At 34.5% G+C, this 24,099-nt stretch overlaps 1 protein-coding gene across 7 annotated transcripts in view; it reads right to left on the bottom strand.

Annotated features, from left to right (window-relative positions):
* Positions 1-24,099, bottom strand: part of DDHD1 (DDHD domain containing 1) — an 88,584-nt gene that overhangs the window by 54,215 nt on the left and 10,270 nt on the right. For 2 of the 7 annotated variants that reach the window (XM_037016165.2, XM_037016167.2), the window contains exons 2-6: positions 18,423-18,596; positions 17,798-17,818; positions 10,870-10,971; positions 8,899-9,027; positions 6,883-7,030 (exon numbers count right to left, since the gene is read on the bottom strand). In XM_037016165.2, coding sequence (XP_036872060.1) covers positions 6,883-7,030; positions 8,899-9,027; positions 10,870-10,971; positions 17,798-17,818; positions 18,423-18,596 — 574 coding nt within the window. The remainder of the gene's footprint in view (positions 1-6,882; positions 7,031-8,898; positions 9,028-10,869; positions 10,972-17,797; positions 17,819-18,422; positions 18,597-24,099) is intronic. The other 5 variants (XM_017681212.3, XM_017681215.3, XM_017681214.3 and 2 more) reach the window with 3 other exon arrangements.

Below are 24,099 nucleotides of genomic sequence, written 5' to 3'. Positions count from 1 at the left end.
TCTGTTTGTTGAGGTGTCTGAACTCTTTATAGATTTTGGATTTCAGCCCTTTATCAGATCTGTCATTTATGAATATATTCTCCCATACAGTAGGATGACTTTTTGTTCTATTGATGGTGTCCTTTGCTGTTCAGAAGCTTTTCAGCTTGATATAGTCCCACTTGCTCATTTTTGCTTTTGTTTCCCTTGCCCAGGAAGACATGTTCATGAAGAAGCCACTCATGTTTATGTCTAAGAGATTTTTGCCTATGTTTTTTTCTAAGAGTTTTATGGTTTCATGACTTACATTGAAGTCTTTGATCCATTTTGAAATTACTTTTGTGTATGGGGTTAGACAGTGATCCAGTTTCATTCTCTTACATGTAGCTGTCCAGTTTTGCCAGCACCATCTGTTGAAGAGACTGTCATTTCCCCATTGTATGTCCATGGCTCCTTTATCGAATACTAATTAACCATATGTGTTGGGATTAATGTCTGGACTCTCTATTCTGTTCCACTGGTCTGTGGGTCTGTTCTTGTGCCAGTACCAAAATTGTCTTGATTACTGTGACTTTGTAGTAGAGCTTGAAGTTGGGAAGCCAGATGCCCCTGCTTTATTCTTCCTTCTCAGGATTGCTTTGCTTTGGCTATTCAGGGTCTTTGGTGGTTCCATATGAATTTTTGAACTATTTGTTCCAGTGCGTTGAAGAATGCTATTGGTAATTTGATAGGGATTGCACAGAATTTGTATATACCTTTGGGCAGGATGACCACGTTGATGATATTAATTCTTCCTAGCCAGGAGCATGGGATGAGTTTCCATTTGTTAGTGTCCTCTTTAATTTCTCTTAAAAGTATCTTATACTTTTCAAAGTATAGGTCTTTCACTTCCTTGGTTAGGTTTATTCCTAGGTATTTTATTCTTTTTGATGCTATTGTGAATGGAATTGTTTGCCTGATTTCTCTTTCTATTAGTTCTTTGTTAGTGTATAGGAAAGCCACAGATTTCTGTGTGATAATTTTGTATCCTGTAACTTTGCTGAATTCCGATACCAGTCATAGTAGTTTTGGTGTGGAGTCTTTAGGGTTTTTTATGAACAATATCATGTCATCAGCAAATAGTGACTGTGGGACCCCTAGAAGGTTAGCTTGACCCCCACCTCCATTTTGTGTCTTCCATCTTGAATAACTATGTCCCCTACATGACCCCTAGCCAACCGGACCGCCTCCATTTTTTTCTGTGTCCGCCATCTTGAGTAAGAAGTTTCCCGCTCAAGCCATGCCGATTCCCATGGAAACCATGCCCAGCAACCTGTGCAACAAGACCCTGACCCTCCTCAGCCAATCAGCTAAGGTCACAATAAACCACCCCCTTGGAAAGCCCCTAACTGTTCCAAAAGTATAAAAGCAAAAAGGGAACTTTGTTCAGGGTCTCAGTCTGAGTCCTGTGTTCTGACGGGCCACTGAGACCCTAGTTCAAGATAGCAATAAAGACCTGTTTTGTTCTTGCATCTCATGACTGAGCCTCATGTCTGTGGCTCCACATGGGGGACGCAATGAAATGGGGCACAACAGTGACAGTTTAACTTCTTTACCAATCTGGATTCCTTGTATTTCTTTGTTTTGTCTGATTGCCGTGGCTAGGACCTCCAGTACTATGTTAAATAACAGTGGGGAGAGTGGGCATCCCTGTCTTGTTCCCGATCTCAGAGGAAAAGCTTTCAGCTTCTCGCTGTTCTGTATGATGCTGGCTGTGGGTTTATCATATATGGCCTTTATTATGTTGAGGTACTTGCCCTCTATACCCATTGTATTCAGAGTTTTTACAATGAGTGGATGCTGAATTTTGTCGAATGCTTTTTCAGCATCTATGGAGATCATCATGTGATTTTTGTCCTTTATGTTTCTGTGGTGGATGATGTTGATGGATTTTCGAATGTTGTACCATCCTTGCATCCCTGGGATGAATCCCACTTGGTCATGGTGTATGATCCTTTTGATGTATTTTTGAATTCAGTTTGCTAATATTTTGTTGAGTATTTTTGCATCTATGTTCATTAGGGATATTGGTCTGTAGTTTTCTTTATTGGTGGGGTCTTTGCCTGGTTTAGGTATTAGGGTGATGTTTGCTTCATAGAATGAGTTTGGGAGTATTCCCTCCTCTTCTATTTTTTGGAAAACCTTAAGGAGAACAGGTATTATGTCTTCTCTGTATGTCTGATAAAATTCTGAGGTAAATCCATCTGGCCCAGGGGTTTTGTTCTTGGGTAGTTTTTTGATTACCGCTTCAATTCTGTTGTTTGTTTGTTTAGATTTTGTGTTTCTTCCTTGGCCAGTCTTGGAAGGTTGCATTTTTCTAGGAAGTTGTCCATTTCTTCTAGGTTTTCCAGCTTGTTAGCATATAGGTTTTCATTGTATTCTCTAATAATTCTTTGTATTTCTGTGGGGTCCGTCCTGATTTTTCCTTTCTTGTTTCTGATTCTGTTGATGTGTGTTGATTCTCTTTTTCTCTTAATAAGTCTGGCTAGAGGCTTATCTATTTTGTTTATTTTCTCAAAGAACCAGCCCTTGGTTTCATTGATTTTTTTCTGTTTTATTCTTCTTAATTTTATTTATTTCTTCTCTTATCTTTATTATGTCCCTCTATCTGCTGAACTTAGGCCTCATTTGTTCTTCTTTTTCCAATTTCGATAATTGTGATGTTAGACTATTCATTTGGGATTGTTCTTCCTTCTTTAAATATGCCTGGATCGCTATATACTTTCCTTTTAAAACTGCTTTCGTTGCATCCCTCAGAAGTTGGGGCTTTGTGTTGTTGTCATTTGTTTCCATATATTGCTGAATCTCCATTTTAATTTGGTTGTTGATCCATTGATTATTTAGGAGCATGTTAAGCCTCCATGTGTTTGTAAGCCTTTTTGCTTTCTTTGTAGAATTTCTTTCTAGTTTTATACCTTTGTGGTCTGAGAAGTTGGTTGGTAGATTTTAATCTTTTTGAATTTATTGAGGTTCTTTTTGTGGCCTAGTAGGTTGTCTATTCTGGAGAATGTTCCATGTGCACTTGAGAAGAATGTGTATCCTGTTGCTTTTGGATGTAGAGTTCTGTAGATGTCTATTAGGTACATCTGTTCTAGTGTGCTGTTCAGTCCGTCTGTGTCCTTACTTATTTTCTGTTTTGTGCATCTATTCTTTGGAGTGAGTGGTGTGTGGAAGTCTCCCAAAATGAATGCATTGCATTCTATTTCCTCCTTTAGTTCTGTTAGTATTTGTTTCACATATGCTGGTGCTCCTATAGTGGATGCATATATATTTATAATAGTTATATCCTCTTGTTGAATAAATCCCTTTGTCATTATGTAATATCCTTCTTTATCTCTTGTTACTTTCTTTGTTTTGAAGTTTATTTTGTCTGATACCAGTACTGCAACACCTTTTTTCTCCCTGTTGTTTGCATGAAATATCTTTTTGCATCCCTTGACTTTTAGTCTGTGCATGTCTTTGGGTTTGAGGTGAGTCTCTTGTAAGCAGCATATAGATGGGTCTTGCTTTTTCATCCATTCTATTAGTCTGTGTCTCTTGATTGGTGCATTCAGTCCATTTACATTTAGGGTGATTATTGAAAGATATGTACTTATTGCCATTGCAGGCTTTAGATTCATGGTTACCAAAGGTTCAAGGTTAGCTTCTTTACTATCTTACTTAAACTCACTTATTGAGCTATTATAAACACTGTCTGGTGATTTTTTGTTTCTCTCCCTTCTTATTCCTCCTCCTCCATTCTTCATATGTTGGGTGTTTTGTTCTGTGCTCTTTTGTGTTTCCTTTGACTGCTTTTGTGGGTAGCTGATTTTATTTTTTGTCTTTAGTTAGTATTTGGTTGGTCTTCTTTCTTTGCTGTGATTTTATTTTCTCTGGTGACATCTATTTAGCGTTAGGAGTGCTCCCATCTAGAACAGTCCCTCTAAAATACTCTGTAGAGGTGGTTTGTGTGAGGCAAATTCCCTCAACTTTCGCTTGTCTGGGAATTATTTAATACCTCCTTCATATTTAAATGATAATCATGCTGGATACAGTATTCTTGGTTCAAGGCCCTTCTGTTTCATTGCATTTAATATATCATGCCATTCTCTTCTGGCCTGTAAGGTTTCTGTTGAGCAGTCTGATGATAGCCTGACGGGTTTTCATTTGTAGGTGACCTTTTTCCTCTCTCTAGCTGCCTTTAAAACTGTGTCCTTGTCCTTGATCTTTGCCATTTTAATTATGTCTTGGTGTTGTCCTCTTTGGGTCCCTTCTGTTGGGAGTTCTGTGTGCTTCCATAGTCTGAGCAACTATTTCCTCCCTCAGTTTGGGGAAGTTTTCAGCAATTTTTTCTTCAAAGACACTTTGTATCCTTTTTTCTCTCTCTTCTTCTTCTGGTACCCTTATAATGTGAATATTGTTCTGTTTGGATTGGTCACACAGGTCTCTTAATATTCTTTCATTCCTGGAGATCCTTTTATCTTTCTCTGTGTCAGCTTCTCTGCATTCCTGTTCTCTGATTTCTATTCCATTAACAGCCTCTTTCACCTCATCCAGTCTGCTCTTACGTCCTTCCAGAGATTGTTTCATTTCTGTAATCTCCCTCTGGACTTCATCCCTTAGCTCTTGCATATTTCTGTGAAGATCCATCAGCATTGTTATGACCTTTATTTTGAATTCATTTTCGGGAGATTGGTTAGGTCTATCTCCTCTGGCCCTCTCTCAGGGGTTGTCTGGACTATTTTGGATCAGACTAAATTCTTCTGCCTTTTCATGGTGATAGCAGTGGCTGTTGGCCAGTAGTGCGTGTGTCCACTGGGAGAACAAAGTCTTTTCCTGCTTGCTGGTCACCTTGCCCTTCTCCGCTGCCTTTCTTGGTTACCTGCACTCCTGGAGCAGCTTCCAGGTTAATCCCCTAAGCTGCTGAGAGCGGGTTGTCCGTCAGTGTTAGCTCAGAGCCTTGCGGGGGGTGGCAGGCACGCCAGGTGTGCTCTCCCATGAAATCTGCATCCCTGCTGGGAAGCTGTGTACCAACAGTGGCCTTTGGGTATGGCCTGGGCAGCTGTGTGCTGGGCTGAGTGGCTGCTCAGGGAGCAGCCACTGCTGGCTCACACGAGCCGCTCCTGGCCCCATCTGGCATTGCCGCCGGGGGCTCATGCGGGCCGCTCTGTCGCCACCTGCTGCCTGCCCACATGGGCTGGTCCCAGGCTGCCCATGTGCCGCCACCACGGGCTCGCGCGGGCTGCTCTTTCGCTGCCACCACTACCAGCCCAGGTGGGCCGGCCCCGGACCACTTGGCTGCCGCTGCCACGGGCTCATGCAGGCTGCCCCCAGGCCCCTCTGGCGCCACCTCTCCCGGCACGCGTTGCCGCTCTCCCACTACTGGGCCAGTGTGTCGGGGTGTGCACCAGTTGGGGGAACGACTGCTTATCCCCATGAGGGGCTTCAGAGCTGCACTGTCACCAAGGGGGTTAGGTCGCCTAGAGTTCCCCAGATTCCCAGGTGCTGGGGTGTGTGTGTTGGGACGACTTCGTCCTGCTGTGAGGTTCCTGTCCCTTTAAGACTTGCAAAGAGCACTTGCTTTTCTTTTGTATCAGGGGCGCTGGTTGCGGGGATTTGCTCACAGGTTTTGCTTTTCCATTTCTCTAATATCCAGCACCCAGTGCACTGTGTGTCTGTGCTCCTGGTGCGGATTTCTAGAGCTGGTTGTCTAGCAGTCCTGGGCTTTCACTCCTTCCCTGCTCCAACTCCTTTCTTCGTGCTGGAGTCTGAGGTAAGGGACTGTTCGGTTCCCGCTGGGCCACAGCTTATATTTTACCCCCTTCATGTGATGCTGAGTTCTCGCAGATGTAGATGTAGCCTGGCTATTGTACTGTATCTACTGGTGTCTCTTTTAGGAAGAGTGGTATTTGTTGTATTTTCAAAAATATGTATGTTTTTGGGAGGAGATTTCTGCTGAACTACTGATGCTGCCATCTTCGCTCCTCCTTTTTTTTTTTAAAAAGATAAACTATACTTTTACTTTAATCCATCAGTTGGCATTAAGAGGAATACAATAAAAAGTCAAACAAAACTCAACACTGTATTATTATAGACATGTTGCTGAGGGCTTAAATCCTTGTATCATGCAATATTTGCTTAACAAGATTCAAGAAATACATTACTTGGAAGCCTCAGAAACAGATAAATATATTCTCACCAACTGATTTATTCTCATCACATCATAAATCGATAAAGATTCTTCTTTATATTGGCTACTAGTACAGAGCCAAATTTGTGGTGGAATCCTTGACCCTAACATTTTGACACAGTCCTTAATATTTTTCAGACACACACATATTCCCCCATCCCCATAAAATCTTACATAGTTTTTAGAGTAAAGCTGAATATAAATAAATTTATGAGGCAAATAACCTGCCTGGTATGTTGGTATAACATCCACTGTTCTGTGTAAAATTTAGAGCTTCATTTCCTTCGGTAGTAATTAATTGGACAGGTTAAACTGCTAAATGGTATTTAAACAATTCTTAGATTTTTCAGAATTATGCAACTGTGCAGTATTCTCAGTTTCTGCAGTTCAGAGTAAGATACAAACTTAACTACACATTTTTCTTGCTTTTAACCTTAGTTTAATGTAAATTAACTTAATATAGTAAGCTAAATAGGTTTTCTTATCCTTCCTTCATGCTGTGGAGGAAAAAAAAAATTCAAAACATCTAGACATAATTACTCTCAAAATTTCATCCAGCAACTTCATTTCCAACTTATAGGAGAATAGTTGGCATTGGAGAAACATGTGGTGGAATCCCTAAACTCTGTTAATACTTTGGACAAAAGTTTAGATTCTAGATTAGATGGAGAATGTATTATTTATCAGAAACTCACATGGCTGTATTTTTGATAATTCTTCCTTGGTCCATTTTCTGCCCAATGCCATGCACAACAAATACAATATGGGTTGTCTGTGATGGCTTGTCTTCTAATGTGGCTTCTTCTACATAACCTCTATGAAGTCTGGTCCCACTACTTGATGCTGTAGAAAAATTATGATTCTAACTTTAATATTTATTCCAGAAATAGCATTTAGAAAATATATTGACAGAAATAAAGTAAAAGGAGTATCAACAAAAATTTTCACTGGGTTGGGAGAGGGGGATAGAATTGTTAGATGATGTACATTGACTCTGATACAGTGTTTAACTGGACATGACACCAAAGTGTTAAGGAAATATAAGGAAAAAGAAAAGGAAGGATGAACTGAACACAATAAAAATGAGAAGAAAAAAGTTCTCTATTAAAAAACCCACACGAAAAAAAAGACAAAAGATGAATGACATACTGGGGAAGATTTTGCAAAATATGATGAGCAACAATTACTGAAGTATACAAAGATAGCTTTATTAATCAAAAAGTGAAAAGACAACTACTGAAATAGCAAAATGTATTAAAAGTTATAAGGTAATTCATAAAAGAAATACAACTCAATTGTGAACATACAGAAAGGTAAATCCATCTGTTCTTAACGAAATTAAATAAAAAATGGGATATTAAAAAAAATTATATCAGACTTAACAAATGTTTTTGAAAACATCTATTTTTTGATAATGTTCTCACATCTTCCCCAGGTATCATTCCCTTTTTTCTTTCTTTTAGTTAAACTTCATTAAAGAGTTGTCTAGTCTCATTGCCTCCATTTCTTCACCTACAACCCATGTGAACCTGGCTTCTATCCCATTAATCCATTAAGTCACCAATGACTTCCATTTCACTATGTCCAATGCAAACTTTTCAGTCTTCATCTTCCTCGATACTATGTTGAAGCTGCCATGTTTTATTTTCACCTCACTGTCTCAGGTCAGACTGCTTCTGAGCTTTCAGAAGCATAAAAAATATTTTTGTCAGATTATACTTCAAAAGTAATTATTCATGGATGAATACATGTCAACTTACTCATCTTAGTAAAAATTTTAACAGGGCATTGTCTAGCTTGGATTAACACATAGTCTACAGGCACACACCTGATCATCTACATTTGCTCTCTTACAACACTAAACTATGTTTTCTACCTTTATCTTGCATCTACCTACCACTTCAGCATTTTATTCAAAATAATAATAATAAAGAGAGAAATGTGGTATCCACATATAAATCAAGTATAAAAATCAAACGAATATTCATATTTGAACTGACTGTTTATAGTTCACAATGCATGATCAAAACCGAAAGTTTCTGTGATGACTGCCCTTGTACTATTCACCATGTAACTTATCCACTATGTAAGAATTTGTTCTCCATGTAAGAACTTGTTCGTTATGCTTCAGAAGATTGGAGACTGACGAAAATAAGGTTTGGGGTGGATTAATGATTATACATTGAGCATGAAGTCCCCTATACAGAATTTTATTGTTGTTAACAACCATTTGATCAAAAAAAAATAGGAGAGATGCACTCACAAAAACAAACAAACAAACAAACAAATAAATAAATAAATAAAGATGAATTTAAAAAAATAAATAAATAAAATAAAGTACACACTTCCAATTGTAAAATAAGTAAGTAACCGGAATGTAATGTATAGCATAAGGAATATAGTCAAAATATTGTGACAACTTGGTATGGTGATAGCTGGTACCTAGAATTATCATGTATATAAATGTTCAGTCACTGTGTTGTATACCTGAAACTAATGTAATACTATATGTCAACTACCCTTCAATAAAAAATAATTATCTAAAAAAAAAAGAAAAGAAAAGAAAAAATTTTAACAGGGCAGTTAACTGCCACTAAAGTTAACACATATTTAAAATATACTAAAAATACAACTTGAGCAGTCTATCTTGAATACAAGAAAAAAGTCAGATTCCCAAAATTCTGACAAACTATAATAACATTTAACATTACCTTTAGAAAATCCTAGTTTTTGAGTAACTGTTCTTGCAATTTTAGACGTTGTTGCATCACTATAGATATATACTTCATCCATACTGTGCCAGTCCACATGGTTTCGACTCAACTTAAAACTATGAATAGCTGTTGTAAGAAAAGGAAAAATGAATTTGAAGGTCTCCAAGACAAACTTCACTTGTGAAAAAATATAATACACAGACTTTTGAATCAATACTTGAACTCAGTTTAATAAACTATTTCACTGAAACATATATTGATGTGAAGCAAGGAATAGGGACTTTATTTTATAATGATAACCATACTATCAGGGAATGGCAACTTGTTAGAATATGGAATAACTGGCTTAACTACTATAATTTTAAGTTCTAACACATAGCTAATGTTTTGATTGTTAAAGAACTGCTTTCTCAGGTAATGTGACCATTCTTTAGATCTAAGAGAGATATACTTTGATGCAAGTCCTCAAGAGCTTTGACACAGAAACCTAAGTCCCCTTTCTTTTGTTGACTTTATTTTTGGATTGGTGAAAATTTCACTTACTGCAAGATGAAACAAGACTCAGAGGGAAAAAAATTACCTTTAAACTGGGAAGAGAATAATTTATTAGATACAAGTTATTTCTGGAATGGATATTAAAGCCAGTTATCACTGAATATTGCTCACTATAACAGAAGGCCAAAGTTGAGACATTTTAATTAGAAATCAAAGACTTTTTCTTATTATGGTGTTCAAAATCAGTACGGTTACTGCATTTCTGAGGTATGCTTGGTGAAAATGAGCTCTAAAAATAAAAAATCAAACATAGATGCTCTAGGAATATATAAGCTGTATGAGACAGGGACTATGTCTTGATCATTTTATATTACTAGCACCAAGCACAGTGCCCTAGCACAGTGTCTGACATGTATCAAATTCAGTAATGTTTGTGGAAGCAATGGATTAAGAAAATGTCATAATTTATCAATTAATTCATACTGATAATTCTTATATAGTTAAGGACCTTGAACTTTTCCTCTGTATCTATCATACAGATGAAAGAAAAATTCAAATACCTATCTTTAGAGAATTAAGCACTTTCAAATCACTATGCTTGATTTACTTTTTATCCTCTTAAAGCAAAATATTATCACCCATTATATATGGCCACAAAGCGAGTTCTGCCAGAGCCTAAATCTTCTGATTTGAAGAGGGGTTGAAAATAACCTCAATCTGAATATGCTAGGATATAGTCTTGGTCAGGACCTCAGGTCATAAGCCATTTTAATGAAAACTATTGCCCAGTAGAATATATAGAAAAGTAAATCCTTTCCAGGAAAATGTACTTCTTAGTTATGTTACAAATGCAATTTAAAAAATTTATGAAAAACCAATTTATAGTTTACTTACTTACCAGGACACATTACTAATATTGGACACAAGACCAAGATGCCATTAACATAAACATTAATACTATCTTGAGTTCCAAAGACAGCAATTTATAAACTCGGCTTATTAAATAAAAAATTCTCGTAAGTTAAAATAATTTTTGGCAAGAATTTAACAATTACTGACTTTTCTAATTACATGTTTGATCCAAGTCACTATTTTAAGCCTTTTCATCTAATGTTTATAGACCATATTTTTCTTAAAATAGTTGTGAGCTGTTGCTTAAAACCCTAAAACTAGAAGACTAAGATATTAAGATAACAGTGTTAGGCCAACAAAATTTGTTCCTCCTTAAATTATCCACATACTGTCTTAAAGTAAAACATCAACACTGGCAAACATCCCATTACTAGACTATACACACTGTTTACAAATGTTTATACCACTTATAATTAACACTAAGTAAAACAGCACAATGGATACAATTCTAAAAAACTAATAATTTCTATGCTTTAAATACAAAGGAATGCTATAAACACAGCTAAATGCTACAGGCCAGGAATATAACTACATGGAGAAATAAAACTACAATTACTGTACCTTGGGAACGCTTTCGTTTAAGACCTGTCGCATCTGTACTCTCCTTATATCCTCTCCATTTGAACAGAGAAGGGAGGGAGAAGGGAGGGAGGTGGTAGACAACTAAGAAAGCAAAAACACTGAGCTTCAAAGTAAATTTTAAATGAGGTTTGCTATTTTGCCTTTTTGTTGCGGTAATTTTAAAGACTTGTATTTGACAAACATTATTCTAAATGCTTTATTTATGTAATTTCTAATTAAAAATCAGTAAAGCAAAACATTAGTTTAATAATGTTTATCGAATACATGCTCTTTTACTGAAAGAAAAAAAGGCAAATATATCTAAATTTACCAGTTAAAGGCAACTATGTGATCATCATTTTTAATTTTTTTGGATAGACAGAATAAAAAAATAAGACATGGTATTTTTGTATATGTAAGAGATTTATAAACCCCATCTTTACAATACTAAGGTTATTTACTCTTAACAAATTTGTGAGCCTGACATAGCCAACAGCTGATGTGCAAAACTGAGAATGCAGCAAATAACATCATAAACATCTAATGCAGCTTTCCTGAGCAGATATCACAGTGTACTTTCCACTAGATGTTTCCCATGTATTAATGGAGTTTCCCCACAGAAATATTCTTTTCACAACTCTGTTCAAGATGTTAAAAAATTAGTTTTGCAAAAAAAAAAAATCAGAAGCTCTATTTCTAACTGATTCAATAGTGATAAAGTAATGATTTGTTAGGGATAAAATAATGAAAAAAGTCATTAGTAAAAATGTATATGGTTCTATCTTGTAAGCATGAAACAAACATAAAGCCATACATAGGCTTGATATTTGGCAAATCAGTAGACAACCTTAAAGTCAACATTTTCCCTGACAAACACTGCTAATTATAAATCAATACACTTATTAATTTAAAGTAAGCAATTATTTAAAATCTACTTGAAATAAAACCTTTTAAGTTGGTTTCTTAACAGTTCAATTAATGAACCGCAGAACCTTTATGCTTTTGTTCAAATTTATGTTCTAATACATTTGGTTTTCATCTTCACTCCCTTCTATTAATGTGGCATTCAAAGGTTAAATACTGCTCAAATATATATATTTTTAATGCCTGTTAGCACTATAGAAATACAAAAAAATTTGTTGTATGTGCAAATGAGGTATATTAAAAATTTTGTGCAATAAAGGTAATTGAGAAATGCTTATGAGGGACTTAATATCTACGATTATATGTACTTAGATGGCTATAAAAAACTATACACTAGGATTAGAAGCTAGGTTGTTTAACATCAGGATTAAAAAACATCTCATTGTCAAAGAGGGGTGGAAAGATTTCTTTCATGCCTTCTGGTCAGTTATTGAGAAGTAGATGTAGATGTACTACTTGCAGGAAACATTAAAAAAAACTGATTATGAATAAACTAACATCAAAGTAGATCAAACTGGCATAAATTTGATACTTTATTACTCAAGAAACAAAGCCTAGGTTTTATATATCTACTAGTAAAACCCACACAAACCAAACTATGTATTACTAAAAGAGAACTTATGGGAAACATACTGACCATTTGACCATACTTTAAAATTATACACCTTCAGAAAGGTAATCAAGACACAAAAATAAAAGACTTTTCTTTCTAAAGCAATAATGTAATTTTGGAATTAAAAAACAACACAATCAACTAAATACAGAGAAGCATATTTATTCAAAACATTTTCAAATAATAGACATGGTTCTTTACCTTCTTCTCAAACTTAATATTTACACTTGAAAGTCACTTGCTTTATTTGTTATAACATTCTGTAGCATAGTTCGAGAGCTTGCTTTTTCAACACAAAGCACAGGTTTTGGGGTACTATCATAAGTAGAGGAGAGACAAAAGGGTTTACTGTCAATACAAATGGGGATCAATTCAAGTGCAAGAAAGCATTGCTTAACTTTCTCTTTTTCTAAAAGTTTTAGTTAGAATTTCTCATGCAGTGTTAGCACAAGTATGCATAAAGTCAATATGCAGCTAAGCATGCTAACTTACCAAATGCTAACATTAATTAAAATGTTTTTATATATTAAAGTCTTAAATAATGAATGATTTACAGTACTAAAATATAGTATTTCTGTTAGGCAGAAAGACAGAAATGAGTGGGATGAAAAGGAGGGCCCCCCAAAGACAACTCAGGGAGTTGATCAGATAGAGCCAGAGAGCCAGAAATGAGTCAGTTAATCAGATGAAGCCACAGGGTCCAAGAGTGACTCAGGAAATGTCCAGGGTCCCCCCAGATAAGAAACATGAAAAGCATAGGCACAGCACAGCCCGTACTCATTTCACCACACCAATCAGAACAAGCCTAGAGAGCTGACAGCTGTCAGTCAAGGACCTCTCTCTCTGCCCTGCCAAAACCACATATAAGAAGCCTCAAAATGAGCATCCAGGCCTGTCTCAACTTAGGCAGGCCCACTTCGTTACTCTATGCAGAATGTATTAAAATTTACTTTGCTTTCTTGACTTGGTTTCTTGTTGCACTGTATCTGACTTCCCTGAGACACCAAGCCAAGTTCTTTCCTTCCTAATATTTCCAATAAATTTCCTTGTTAATTCAGCTTCTAAAAGAAATTTTCTTTATTATATAATTCTGAAAACAAGAGTATCAAAAAAGGGGGTTGCTATTCTAGGGACATAGTAATCCCTGGAATAGAATAACTCAGTACCTTTTTCCTTCATAAAAGCTGACAACCTGGAATAACCTCAACTTCAGAGGAAGCAGGTTTGCACACCTTAAACCTGCTATCTATAATGAGAAAACTGGCAGTCTTCTTGGGTCTTGGAAAAATTAAGTTAGATAAATTTATTTAAACAAATGACTAAAAGCTAAAAGGTAGGAATCCTCTCAGTCACCAATGAGAGGAAAAGCAAAGCTGGTTAGGAAGGATTAGCAATCCTCCCCTCTTCTACTCCTTCCCCTATCTTTTTGCCTTCTGAAATTCTATATTCACAGTTTGGAATATCCTATCCAAAAATAGTAATGGGAATACACACTTTACAATATAAGTCAAGTCAAATTGTTCAAAGCTGTAAATCCCTCCAGATCCACTAAGACGTGTGCTGTCATAAAACCCCAAATTACCTTGAACAATAAAAAGTCCATTTTTTAATTTTAATCTATCTGGGACTTTATATTGACAGCATGACTCTTGTAGACAAGTACAGTCGGGACTGCATTCCTAACACATCTGTCAATCTCTGACTTTTAACTGGAGTGTTAGTTCACTTCATTTACTGTAGTTATTGATATGGGTGAACTTAGGTTTAACATTTCCCATTTATTTTCTCTTTGTTCCATTTGTACAGTTGACCCTGGAACAACGTGGGGGTTAGGAGTGCCAATCCACCATGGAGTTAAAAATCTGTATATAATTTTTGACTCCCCAGAAACTTAACTACTACCAAACAGTCTACTGTTGACCAGATGCCTTACTGGTAACAATGAATTAACACACACTTTGTATGTTACATGTGTTATATACTGTATTTTTACAACAAAGCTAGAGAAAAGAAAATAAATTGTTGTAAATCTGAAAAACTTTTTACAATATATTTACTGGACAAAACCCCACGTATAAGTAAGTGGATGAGGGCAATTCAAACCTATGTTGTTCAAGGGTCAACTATATTTTGTTCCTTATTTTGCTTTCCTGATTTCTTTTGGGTTAATTAAATAATTTTTATTACTTTAATTCCTCTACTGGCCTTTTTAAGAAAAACCTTTTTATTGGGGAATGATTTTAGACTTAAGGAAAAGGTGCAAAAGCAGCAGTTACCATATATCCTTCATCCAGTTTCCCATGTTAGAATAACTATAAAACAATTATCAAAACTAAGAAATTAACATTGGACAATACTATCAACTAAAATAGACTTTATTCTGATTTTTCCAGTTTTCTGTCTTTTTATGTTCTAGTACTGAATCCAGGTTACCATGTTGCATTTCACAATGTGAAATGTCACATCTTAAACATATCATGTTTTCTTAGTCTCCTCTAAACTGTGTCGTTCCTCCATCTTTCCTTTTCTTTCGTGACCTTGACGCTTAAAAAAAAATTCAGTTTTATTGAGGTATAACTAGAAAGGAGCACAAGATGTTTGAAGTGTACCTTGTAGTGATTTGATACTACATTGTGAAAGGACTTCTCCCATCTACTTAATAATAACCGATTCTTTTGGGGAGTAATAATCAGTTATTTCATTAAATGTCCCTCAATTTGAGTTTATCTGATGCTTTCTCATGATTTAGTTTATGTACTTTTTGGCCAGAGTGAGGTGCATGCCTAACTCATTTAGTTTACCTGTTTTTACTGATTAGTGCTTAGATAGACAAATTATAAAATGCATGAAACACTAATCTGGTACTGTGATTAAATATTTACAAAATTATTTATTTGAAGGCCTATTTTATTTGTACGATTCATCCCGTGAAACTCCAAGCTTTCATTTATTAGCCTTCTAGATAAATGTGTTCTTGCTTAGGAGGTGTGGTGGGAAGAGAATCAATTTTTAACTCTCAGATGAAATGAAATTTAGATTAAAATATCTAAACCACAAAAAGTGATTATAATTTTGTGGGTTATCTTTAGTTGTATGCTAAAAATATTATGCTAGACTATCATCCACCTATTTAACTCAATGCTTACTTTGAGATTAGCAACAAAATTAATAAGGAGAAAATATTAAACACATCCAAATACATTAAAGCTACCCTAACCAAAATACAGATAAGGTCAAAAAGAAAAGGAATTATTTTATTTCAATGTCCTTTAAGAACTCTGTTTAGTTTCTTAGAAATTTCTTAGAGTACTTTAGAGTCCTTGACTATGACATTTTAAAATGTTTTTAATTATTAAATGGGATTTTTCCAGAAAGCCTCACTTGTATAACTCCACTGCACTGTGGTAAAATCTTTTTAATTCCAAATCTCTTTTCAGAATGTATAATATTCACTGTCTACTGTGTTACCTTGTACTTGCTCTTTGTAACTGGTCTTATCTGTAGGCTTTGTTTTCCCCAACAGGTTTAAGACTCCTTGAGGGTCAAACACACTGTTTACTTCTTCCACAAAAGCCTACCAACACAGTGCTGTCTGCACACGAAAGCATTCAGAATCAGACAATATGAAGAGTTAAGGCTCTATCATGCGTACATGGGAAATTGAAGTTATGTCTTCCCCGTCAAGTTAATAAAGTATGAAATCCCAGAAGCTTGCAAGTAAGAAGCAAAACAACCAAAAGATTGTAATTTTTGCCTTTGCAGATAATGGTAAATTTTAGTTATTTTTCCAAAACTGGTGGCTTTTTGGACAGCAAATGTTCTTTCCTTACGACCAATGATAACTTCCAAATTTACTACAAAATTTTCCATAATCTTCAATGTTAAAAGTCACATCTTAAACACATGAGTGTATGTTTTACATTATACTGAATGATGAATAAAATGGCTGGAAATTTATGACAACAGTAAATACTGAATTGATATTAATACGAAAACATGCTGAAGCTTTACCTGTTGCCACAGTATATTTTATAATACCAATTTTTCTTTAATGAACCTCAATGAATCATTTTGAAAGACTGCAAACCAAAAGTTTTTAGCAGTTTAACAATTAGTAATTGTTATTACTAATTAGAATTTTGCCACTCAATGTGTATCTTTAAAGCTAGCAAAAAATATTAATATCCTAGATTGATACTCTAGAACAGACACACACACATGAAAAAATATAGTAAAAATCCACTCATACAAATAAATCATGTTCTTTTATGAGAGAGTTAGCTGATGAATAACTTCCACAGGCTGAATTAAAAAGTGGGAAAAAAAATGTTTCCAATATAGTATGAGAAAGGGGAATAATGTACTTATATTTTTATTCATTCATATTCATTCTTTTTCTCCTTCAGCTCTTGGGGTTATTTTTCATGCATTAATAGCAAATAATTTGGGTGGCTGAAACTGGATTTGTTAAGGTGAATTGTCTTTTTTGAGACATGAATAGAAGGGAAAAATCTAGAATACAGCTTTCTTTAATAGCAATGAAATTATAATAAAAAGTCAGTCCTTCAAATACTATGAAGTAGGCTTTTGTGATTATTTTAGTAGTGGTGATGAGAGGTGATAAGAGTTACAAAATATTTCAGTCACTAATAAAAGATCACATGTATAAAACTTGCTATTTGTGCTATAACCAGACAGAGTATTTTTCTACAGCAATCTGCAGGAATGTAGATAATAGCTCTGTTCTGTAGACACCGAACTGCCCTTATGTATATGTAAAATCCCTGAGCTTAAATTTTCAAGTGAGATTAGGATATATCTGACTCTATAGAATAGGAAAATGAGCTACTGAAAACTCCTAATACATAATGGACAATTATTATTATATAAATGTTAGATTTAATTGCCATTTTATTCAAAGGCCATAAATTTTCCTCAGTTACGTAGACTTTTAACCAACTAGACACAAAAGATATTTTATTTTGGTATAAACTAAACTACATAGTTTCCTTGCTTGTACCAAGTGTGTGTGTGTGTGTGTATTTTTAAAGAGAGATAAAAGAGAAAAGACTTGGTATGTTACTAACAATAAGAAAAAAAATAAGCCAATATAAAGCTTATTGTTTTGCCATTAATTGTTATATAAACAATTATTTCCAACCACATAATTCATTTTTTCCAAGTTGCATTCTGTGAATTACTTGATCAATATTTTTTCTGCTTTGGAGATGCTTTAACAATGGGAAGAAAAAAAGTCACTTAATTCATATCTTAATTCACTATATGGCTTGCCAAGAAACGTCCCAAATAAACGCAGGCACAGATGAAGAAACACTTTTAGAAAAAAAAAGATATCTACGAATTCTAATCTACCTGTATTGTTATACTCACCAGAATAGCTGATCCCACTGCCTGCAGTAAATGGAACAATAGAAGTTTTTTTAACTTTACCAAAATTCAAAAGTTTTTTGAATTTTACTCAAAATCAGATATATGATGAAACATGGCAATTTTGTCTGTTCTTTAAATATTTTAAGCTACTGCAAACAATCCAAATACAGAATAAGGAAATATAAGGAACAGGTTGTTTCAAATTAAAAGTTTATGTGGTTATCAATATGGGCTCAATTAAAGTTTCTTTTAAACTTCAGGAAAAGAACCAATTTAACAATATTAACAAAACTGCTCTTTTGATATAATAACAGGACTTTTTTTGTAAGTTCAATTTTCTTTGACAACTAAAAAATGCTGAACAGGACTAATTCAGAAAGCACACTATAACCATTTGTACATTTATAGTAAACAATGTTAGTGTCATGCCAGTAAACATAAATATTGAGATAGTTAAAAAATTCATTAACAGTTTTAATTTGAAAATAATAATAAAATGTTTAAATAATCAGAGATTTTATAAATTCAAACACTCCTGAACTACTTTGTCAAACTTAGGAACTACTCTAAATTTTATCAACCAAGTTGATTTACAGAACATATGAAATATATTAATTGTTCTTACCATCTTTTCCATCTATGGATTTTGATATTTCAATATCAAAATTTTCCTGCATCTGCTGACCTCTAAAACAGCTGAGATGTTCTTGCTCAATTAAATTACTTTCTTCTTCTTCTAGAGGCTGCCAAGTACCATCGATAAACCACTGTCCACGCATTACTGGTATTTTATCAGCCTCTGAAGAGAGAATCACAGAGTTAATTATACATTAGGACCCAAACTCCCACAAAGAGGCTAAGCAATTAAAATTTTGCATTTCGCTACTACTGTGGCGAAAACAGACTATCATGACTCAAAAGAATCATAAAATTTTAAATGTTTGATTTTAAGCTGCAACATATAATTTTTTTACAGCATGTAAGTTTACTTGCATTAAATACTATAGATAAAAATTATTTTGTCATTAGAATGGTAGATGAGTAGTAATCTACATAAACCAAGGTCCTGAGTAAACAAAACTGGTAGGCTAAAGGGTGAAGGCTAGTTCTATGCAAGGCTTTGGTCTTTCCAATGTCTTAGAAAATATTGGTAGACATTCCGAGAAGTAGTTTAGAAATATTATGTGTGGTAGTATATTGCACATTTCTGGGCTGCCTTGAAGGTTCTGGGCTCTCAGTTAGTATACAGGAATAACTGAAACACATAATTATAGTAATTCATCACATTTTAGAAAAAAATTGAGAAAAGTTTTCTTGAATAAGTCAACATTTCTTTGCTTAAACACTATTCCTATAAATCTAAGACTTTTATAGTTGCTGTATGTTTATCTGCTTAAATATTTATTATTTAAAACAAACCATAACTGTCAGCTTAGCTATCCTGAATCCTTTAAAATTTTTAAAAAATAAAGCAAAACTAAAATGGAAATAACAAAACCCTAAAAATAAAAAGCAAAATGAAATAAATTGTATAGATTTGGTAGTTTCATCATATACAGGGAAATTATTTCAGCTAGATTTAAAACAGTAAAATTTGTACATACATGATAGGATATAGCCTTTGGACAAAAAGAGCTGCAAACATATCTTAAATCCTTTGCAACGTAATTGCTGATAATTGTATTAATATTGGTACTGCTAAATTGAAGCATAGGTTAAGATGATTAATGTTGTTAATACTATTAAACTATTAAACACCAAGACTTTTAGCACAAGAAAAAAGAGAAATATAAAAATCAAAGAAATAAAAACAGCAATTTAAATTTTCAATTAGAAATTTCAGCAAGAACAATGTATTTTCTATTTTAAAAATCTCCTAAGCTTTGTCCACTAAGAAACAAAGACCAAACCAGTGTAAGTGAGCCCACCTGAGACAGACAGAGATCATGCTCTCTATCATTTCCCACTAAAAGAAACCAAAAGTCCTGGAAGAAATGGATAATTTCAGATTTGGGACAGGAAATTTACTAGATGATCCTGAAACATCTTATAGGAGACTTGTACTGTGATATATTAAAAATCTTCCATTATGTGTTTTTTTTTTTTTCCATTATCCTATATTCTGCTACAGCAATTCTGCTATATTTAGGTGCTTAGTGTGCTATTTGGTGCATAGATACTAAAAAATGTTATAACTTTACAGTGAATTATGGCTTTTAACATTATAAAGCATATCCATATGTTGCTCAGTGATTTTTTTTTGTCTGGATTTTGCTTTGTTTATTGAGATTGTTAAACCCAGCTTTCTTATTGTTTGAGTTTAATTTTATTTTTAACCTTTTGGAAACACTCTGCTTTAGATGTATCTCTGGTATACAGCATAGAACTGGATTTTGCTTTCTGAAATCCTTTTTTTTTTTCAGTGATTTAAACTCATTTATATTTATTGATATAACCAACATGCCTGAATTCTATATTCTACCATTTCACTATTTTTATTATTCATACTTAATTCTTTTTATTTTACTCTAGCTGGCTTTTTTTTTGTTGTTGTTCTAACAGTTACTTTCACAAACTGCATGTGTTATATGTATGTATGTATGTAAGCGTATCCTAAATCCCTTTAATTCATTATGCTTTTACTATCTGGCCAGTCCATTTTATGTAGTGTCCTATAACTCCCACTTATTACTTATACAATAGGGAATGACTTTATTCTATTTTCCCCTTCTTCACTCACTTTTAGTTTTATTCTTTTTACTTTGACAGAACATGTAACAATTACACTCATGTACCCACCACTGTTTTAGACTTGGATTTACAATTAAATTCTCATTAAATATTTCCTAAATTCTTTCATGCTCAAAACTGTTTATCTATAGCCCTGATGTTTGACAGGTTGACTAACTTTTAACTTTGTTTCCCCAAGTTTGTAAAAATGCTACTCTGTTGTAGCCTTGCTTTGTGTATTCTTAAGAAGTCTGATATAAACTTAATATACTTTTATTAGTAGCATAATCTCCCTACTACAACCAGAAGGCCCAGAAAAAAAACTTGTCTTTAAATATAATAGTTTTACTTGTCTTTAAAATCTAAGTTTACAACTCAACTTGTCCAAGGTGGGCCCTTTGAAGAAGTAGATTTTAGTAGTACTCTTATTTTTGGAAAGTTTCCTTGGATTATGGTTTAATAATTAGTTCTGTGCCATTGATTCTTTAAAAAATTGTCTTTATTAAGGTATCATTGACATACAATCTTATGAGGGTATCACATGAGTAACAGTGTGGTTAAAACATTCACCCATATTATCAAATATCCCCCCACATCACATTGCAGTCACTGTCCATCAGCGCAGTAAGAGGCTAGAGAGTCACTGCTGTCTTCTCTGTGCTATACTGTCTTCCCTGTGACCCCCCTACATTATGTTGCTAATCATAATGCCACTTAATCACCCCTCCTCACCAACCACCCTCCCCAACCCTTTCCCTTTGGTAAACGCTAGTTGCTTCTTGGAGTCTGTGAGTCTGCTGCTGTTGTGTTCCTTCATTTTTGCTTTATTGTTATATTCCACAAATGAGTGAAATCATTTGGTATTTGTCTTTCTCTGCCTGGTTTATTTCAATGAGCATAATACCCCCAAGCTCCATCTATGTTGTTGCAAATGGTAGGTTTTGTTTCTTTCTTATGGCTGAATAATATTCCATTGTGTATATGTAACCACATCTTCTTTATCCATTCATCTATTGATGGATACTTAGGTTGCTTTCATTTCTTGGCTACTGCAAATAGTACAGCGATAAACATAGGGGTGCATATGTTTTTTTGAATCAGGGATCTTTTTATTGTTGGGTAAATTCCTAGGAGTGGAATTCCTGGGTCAAATGGTATTTGTATTTTTAGTTTTTTGAGAAACTTCCGTATTACTTTCCACAATGGTTGAACTAGTTTACATTCCCACCAGCAGTGTATTCCCCTTTATTTGCATTCTTGCCAGCATTTGTTGTTCCTTGTCTTTTTGATATTGGCCATCCTAACTGGTGTGAGGTATCTCATTGTGGTTTTAATTTGCATTTCCCTGATGATTAGTGATGTGGAGCATCTTTTCACGTCTGTTGGCCATCTGAATTTCTTCTTTGGAGAACTGTCTGTTCAGCTCCTCTGCCCATTTTTTTATTGGGTTATTTGCTTTTGGATGTTGAGGTGTGTGAGCTCTTTATATATTTTATATGTTAACCCCTTATCAGATGTCATTTACAAATATATTCCACATTGTAGGATGCCTTTTTGTTCTGCTGAAGGTGTCCTTTGTTGTACAGAAAACTTTTTAGTTTGACATAGTCCCATTTCTTCATTTTTGCTTTTGTTTTCCTTGCCCGAGGCGATGTGTTCAGGAAAAAGCTGCTCATGTTTATATTCAAGATTTTTGTCTAAATTTTCTTCTGTGAATTTTATGGTTTCATGACTTATATTCAGGTCTTTTATCCATTTCAAGTTTACTTTTGTGTATGGAGTTAGACAATAATCCAGTTTTATTCTCTTACATGCAGCTGTTCCGTTTTGCCAACACCAGTTGTTGAAGAGGCTGTCAATTCCCCACTGTATATCCTTGGCTCCTTTATCATATATTAATTGGCCATATATGTGTGGGTTTATATCTGGGTTCTCTATTCTGTTCCATTGATCTATGGTCTGTTCTTGAGCAAGTACCAAATTGTTTTGGTTACTGTAGCTTTGTAATAGAGTTTGAAGTTGGGAAGTGTAATCCCCCCAGCTTTATTCTTTCTTCTCAGGATTGCTTTGGCTATTTGGGGTCTTTTGTGGTTCCATGTGAATTTTAGAACTATTTTTTCTAGTTCATTGAAGAATGCTGTTGGTATTTTGATAGAGATTGCACTGAATCTGTAAATTGCTTTGGGCAGGATGGCCATTTTGACAATATTAATTCTTCCTATCCTTGAGCATGGGATGTATTTCCATTTGTTGGTATCTTCTTTCTTTTATGAGTGTCTTGTGATTTTAAGGGTAGAGGTCTTTTACCTCCTGGGTTAGGTTTATTCCTAGGTATTTTATTCTTTTTGATACAGTTGTAAATGGAATTGCTTTCCTGATTTTTCTTTCTGCTAGTTCACTGTTAGTATACAGGAATGTAACAGATTTGTGTGTATTAATTTTATATCCTTCAACTTTGCTGAATTCAGTTATTAGTTTAAGTAGTTTTGGGGTGAGTTCTTTAGGATTTTTTCCATTGATTCTTTTTCTCCTATGGGGACTTTCATTAGTTGGGTCTTCCTTTGCCTTTATATACATTTTACCTGCTTTCTCTCTGAAGTTTTTTTTATTTCTTTCTGCATGTCATTTTCTTTTCTTTTCTTTTTTTTTTTTTGCTTGTTTTCCTTCCTTTCTTGTCAATGCCCCTTACTTACATCAATGCCCTATTAGTTTGTCCACAAATTTGTTTGAGTATACTTTATTTGGTTGGAGCATTATAATACAGTTTCCATTTGTTTTGTGCTTGCTTTTTAGGGGAAGACTTTTTAACCAGTGGAAATGTATTGATTCACATTTTCTGTAATTCTCTTAAAGTAGCTTTGTGTGTCATTTGATTTATTTATATGCCTGAGCATTTTATGAATAGAGCTCTTCTTTCAATAATGTTTGCTTCTGAAGATTAGTAAGAGCCACTCCTTTAATGGACAATGGTAGGTGGTGGTAGGGGTGGGTGAGCATCCGACTGGACTGGTGTGCCTTCTTTTTAATTTCTTCAGGACCCTTAATTTTCTTACATACTTCTTTCCTTTCACTGCCATGGTTCCAAGGGGCATCTCTTTCTCCACCTCCTCTCTTAAGAGCAATGTTTCTCTGATACTGCTACTCCTGTTCCCTAACACTTTTATTATCTTATATCTGATAAAAGCTAGGACACTAATTACTAAGTTATAGGCCTGTGTTTGTATTTTGCCAGTTGTGTGTGGGATTTCTTCTTTCTGAGGGTGACTTTGTTTGTGCTTTATTTTAACCTCTGATCTCATTTTTCATTACCTCTTAAGCTTCACCTTGCCCTACGCTCCAGACTCAGAGGTTTTTTGTTTTTCTGATCAAATCCCTAGACATAATTACGATTTAACAGAACATACAAAGAGACAATGGAACAGAGGAACATGTTAAATGACACTGTGAGTATGTAATAAGGGAACTCCAAAACATAGATTCTTCAGAACAAATAACCTGGTTTCAGAAAAAGAGAAGAGGAGAAAATCTATACATTAAAAGAGAGTTACAAGAAAATTCACCATATTCAGTGT

The sequence above is a fragment of the Manis javanica genome, chromosome 8 (genome assembly GCF_040802235.1).
Source record: "Manis javanica isolate MJ-LG chromosome 8, MJ_LKY, whole genome shotgun sequence".
Classification (NCBI taxonomy): domain Eukaryota; kingdom Metazoa; phylum Chordata; class Mammalia; order Pholidota; family Manidae; genus Manis; species Manis javanica.
This window is presented reverse-complemented; position numbering and strand designations above follow the sequence as displayed.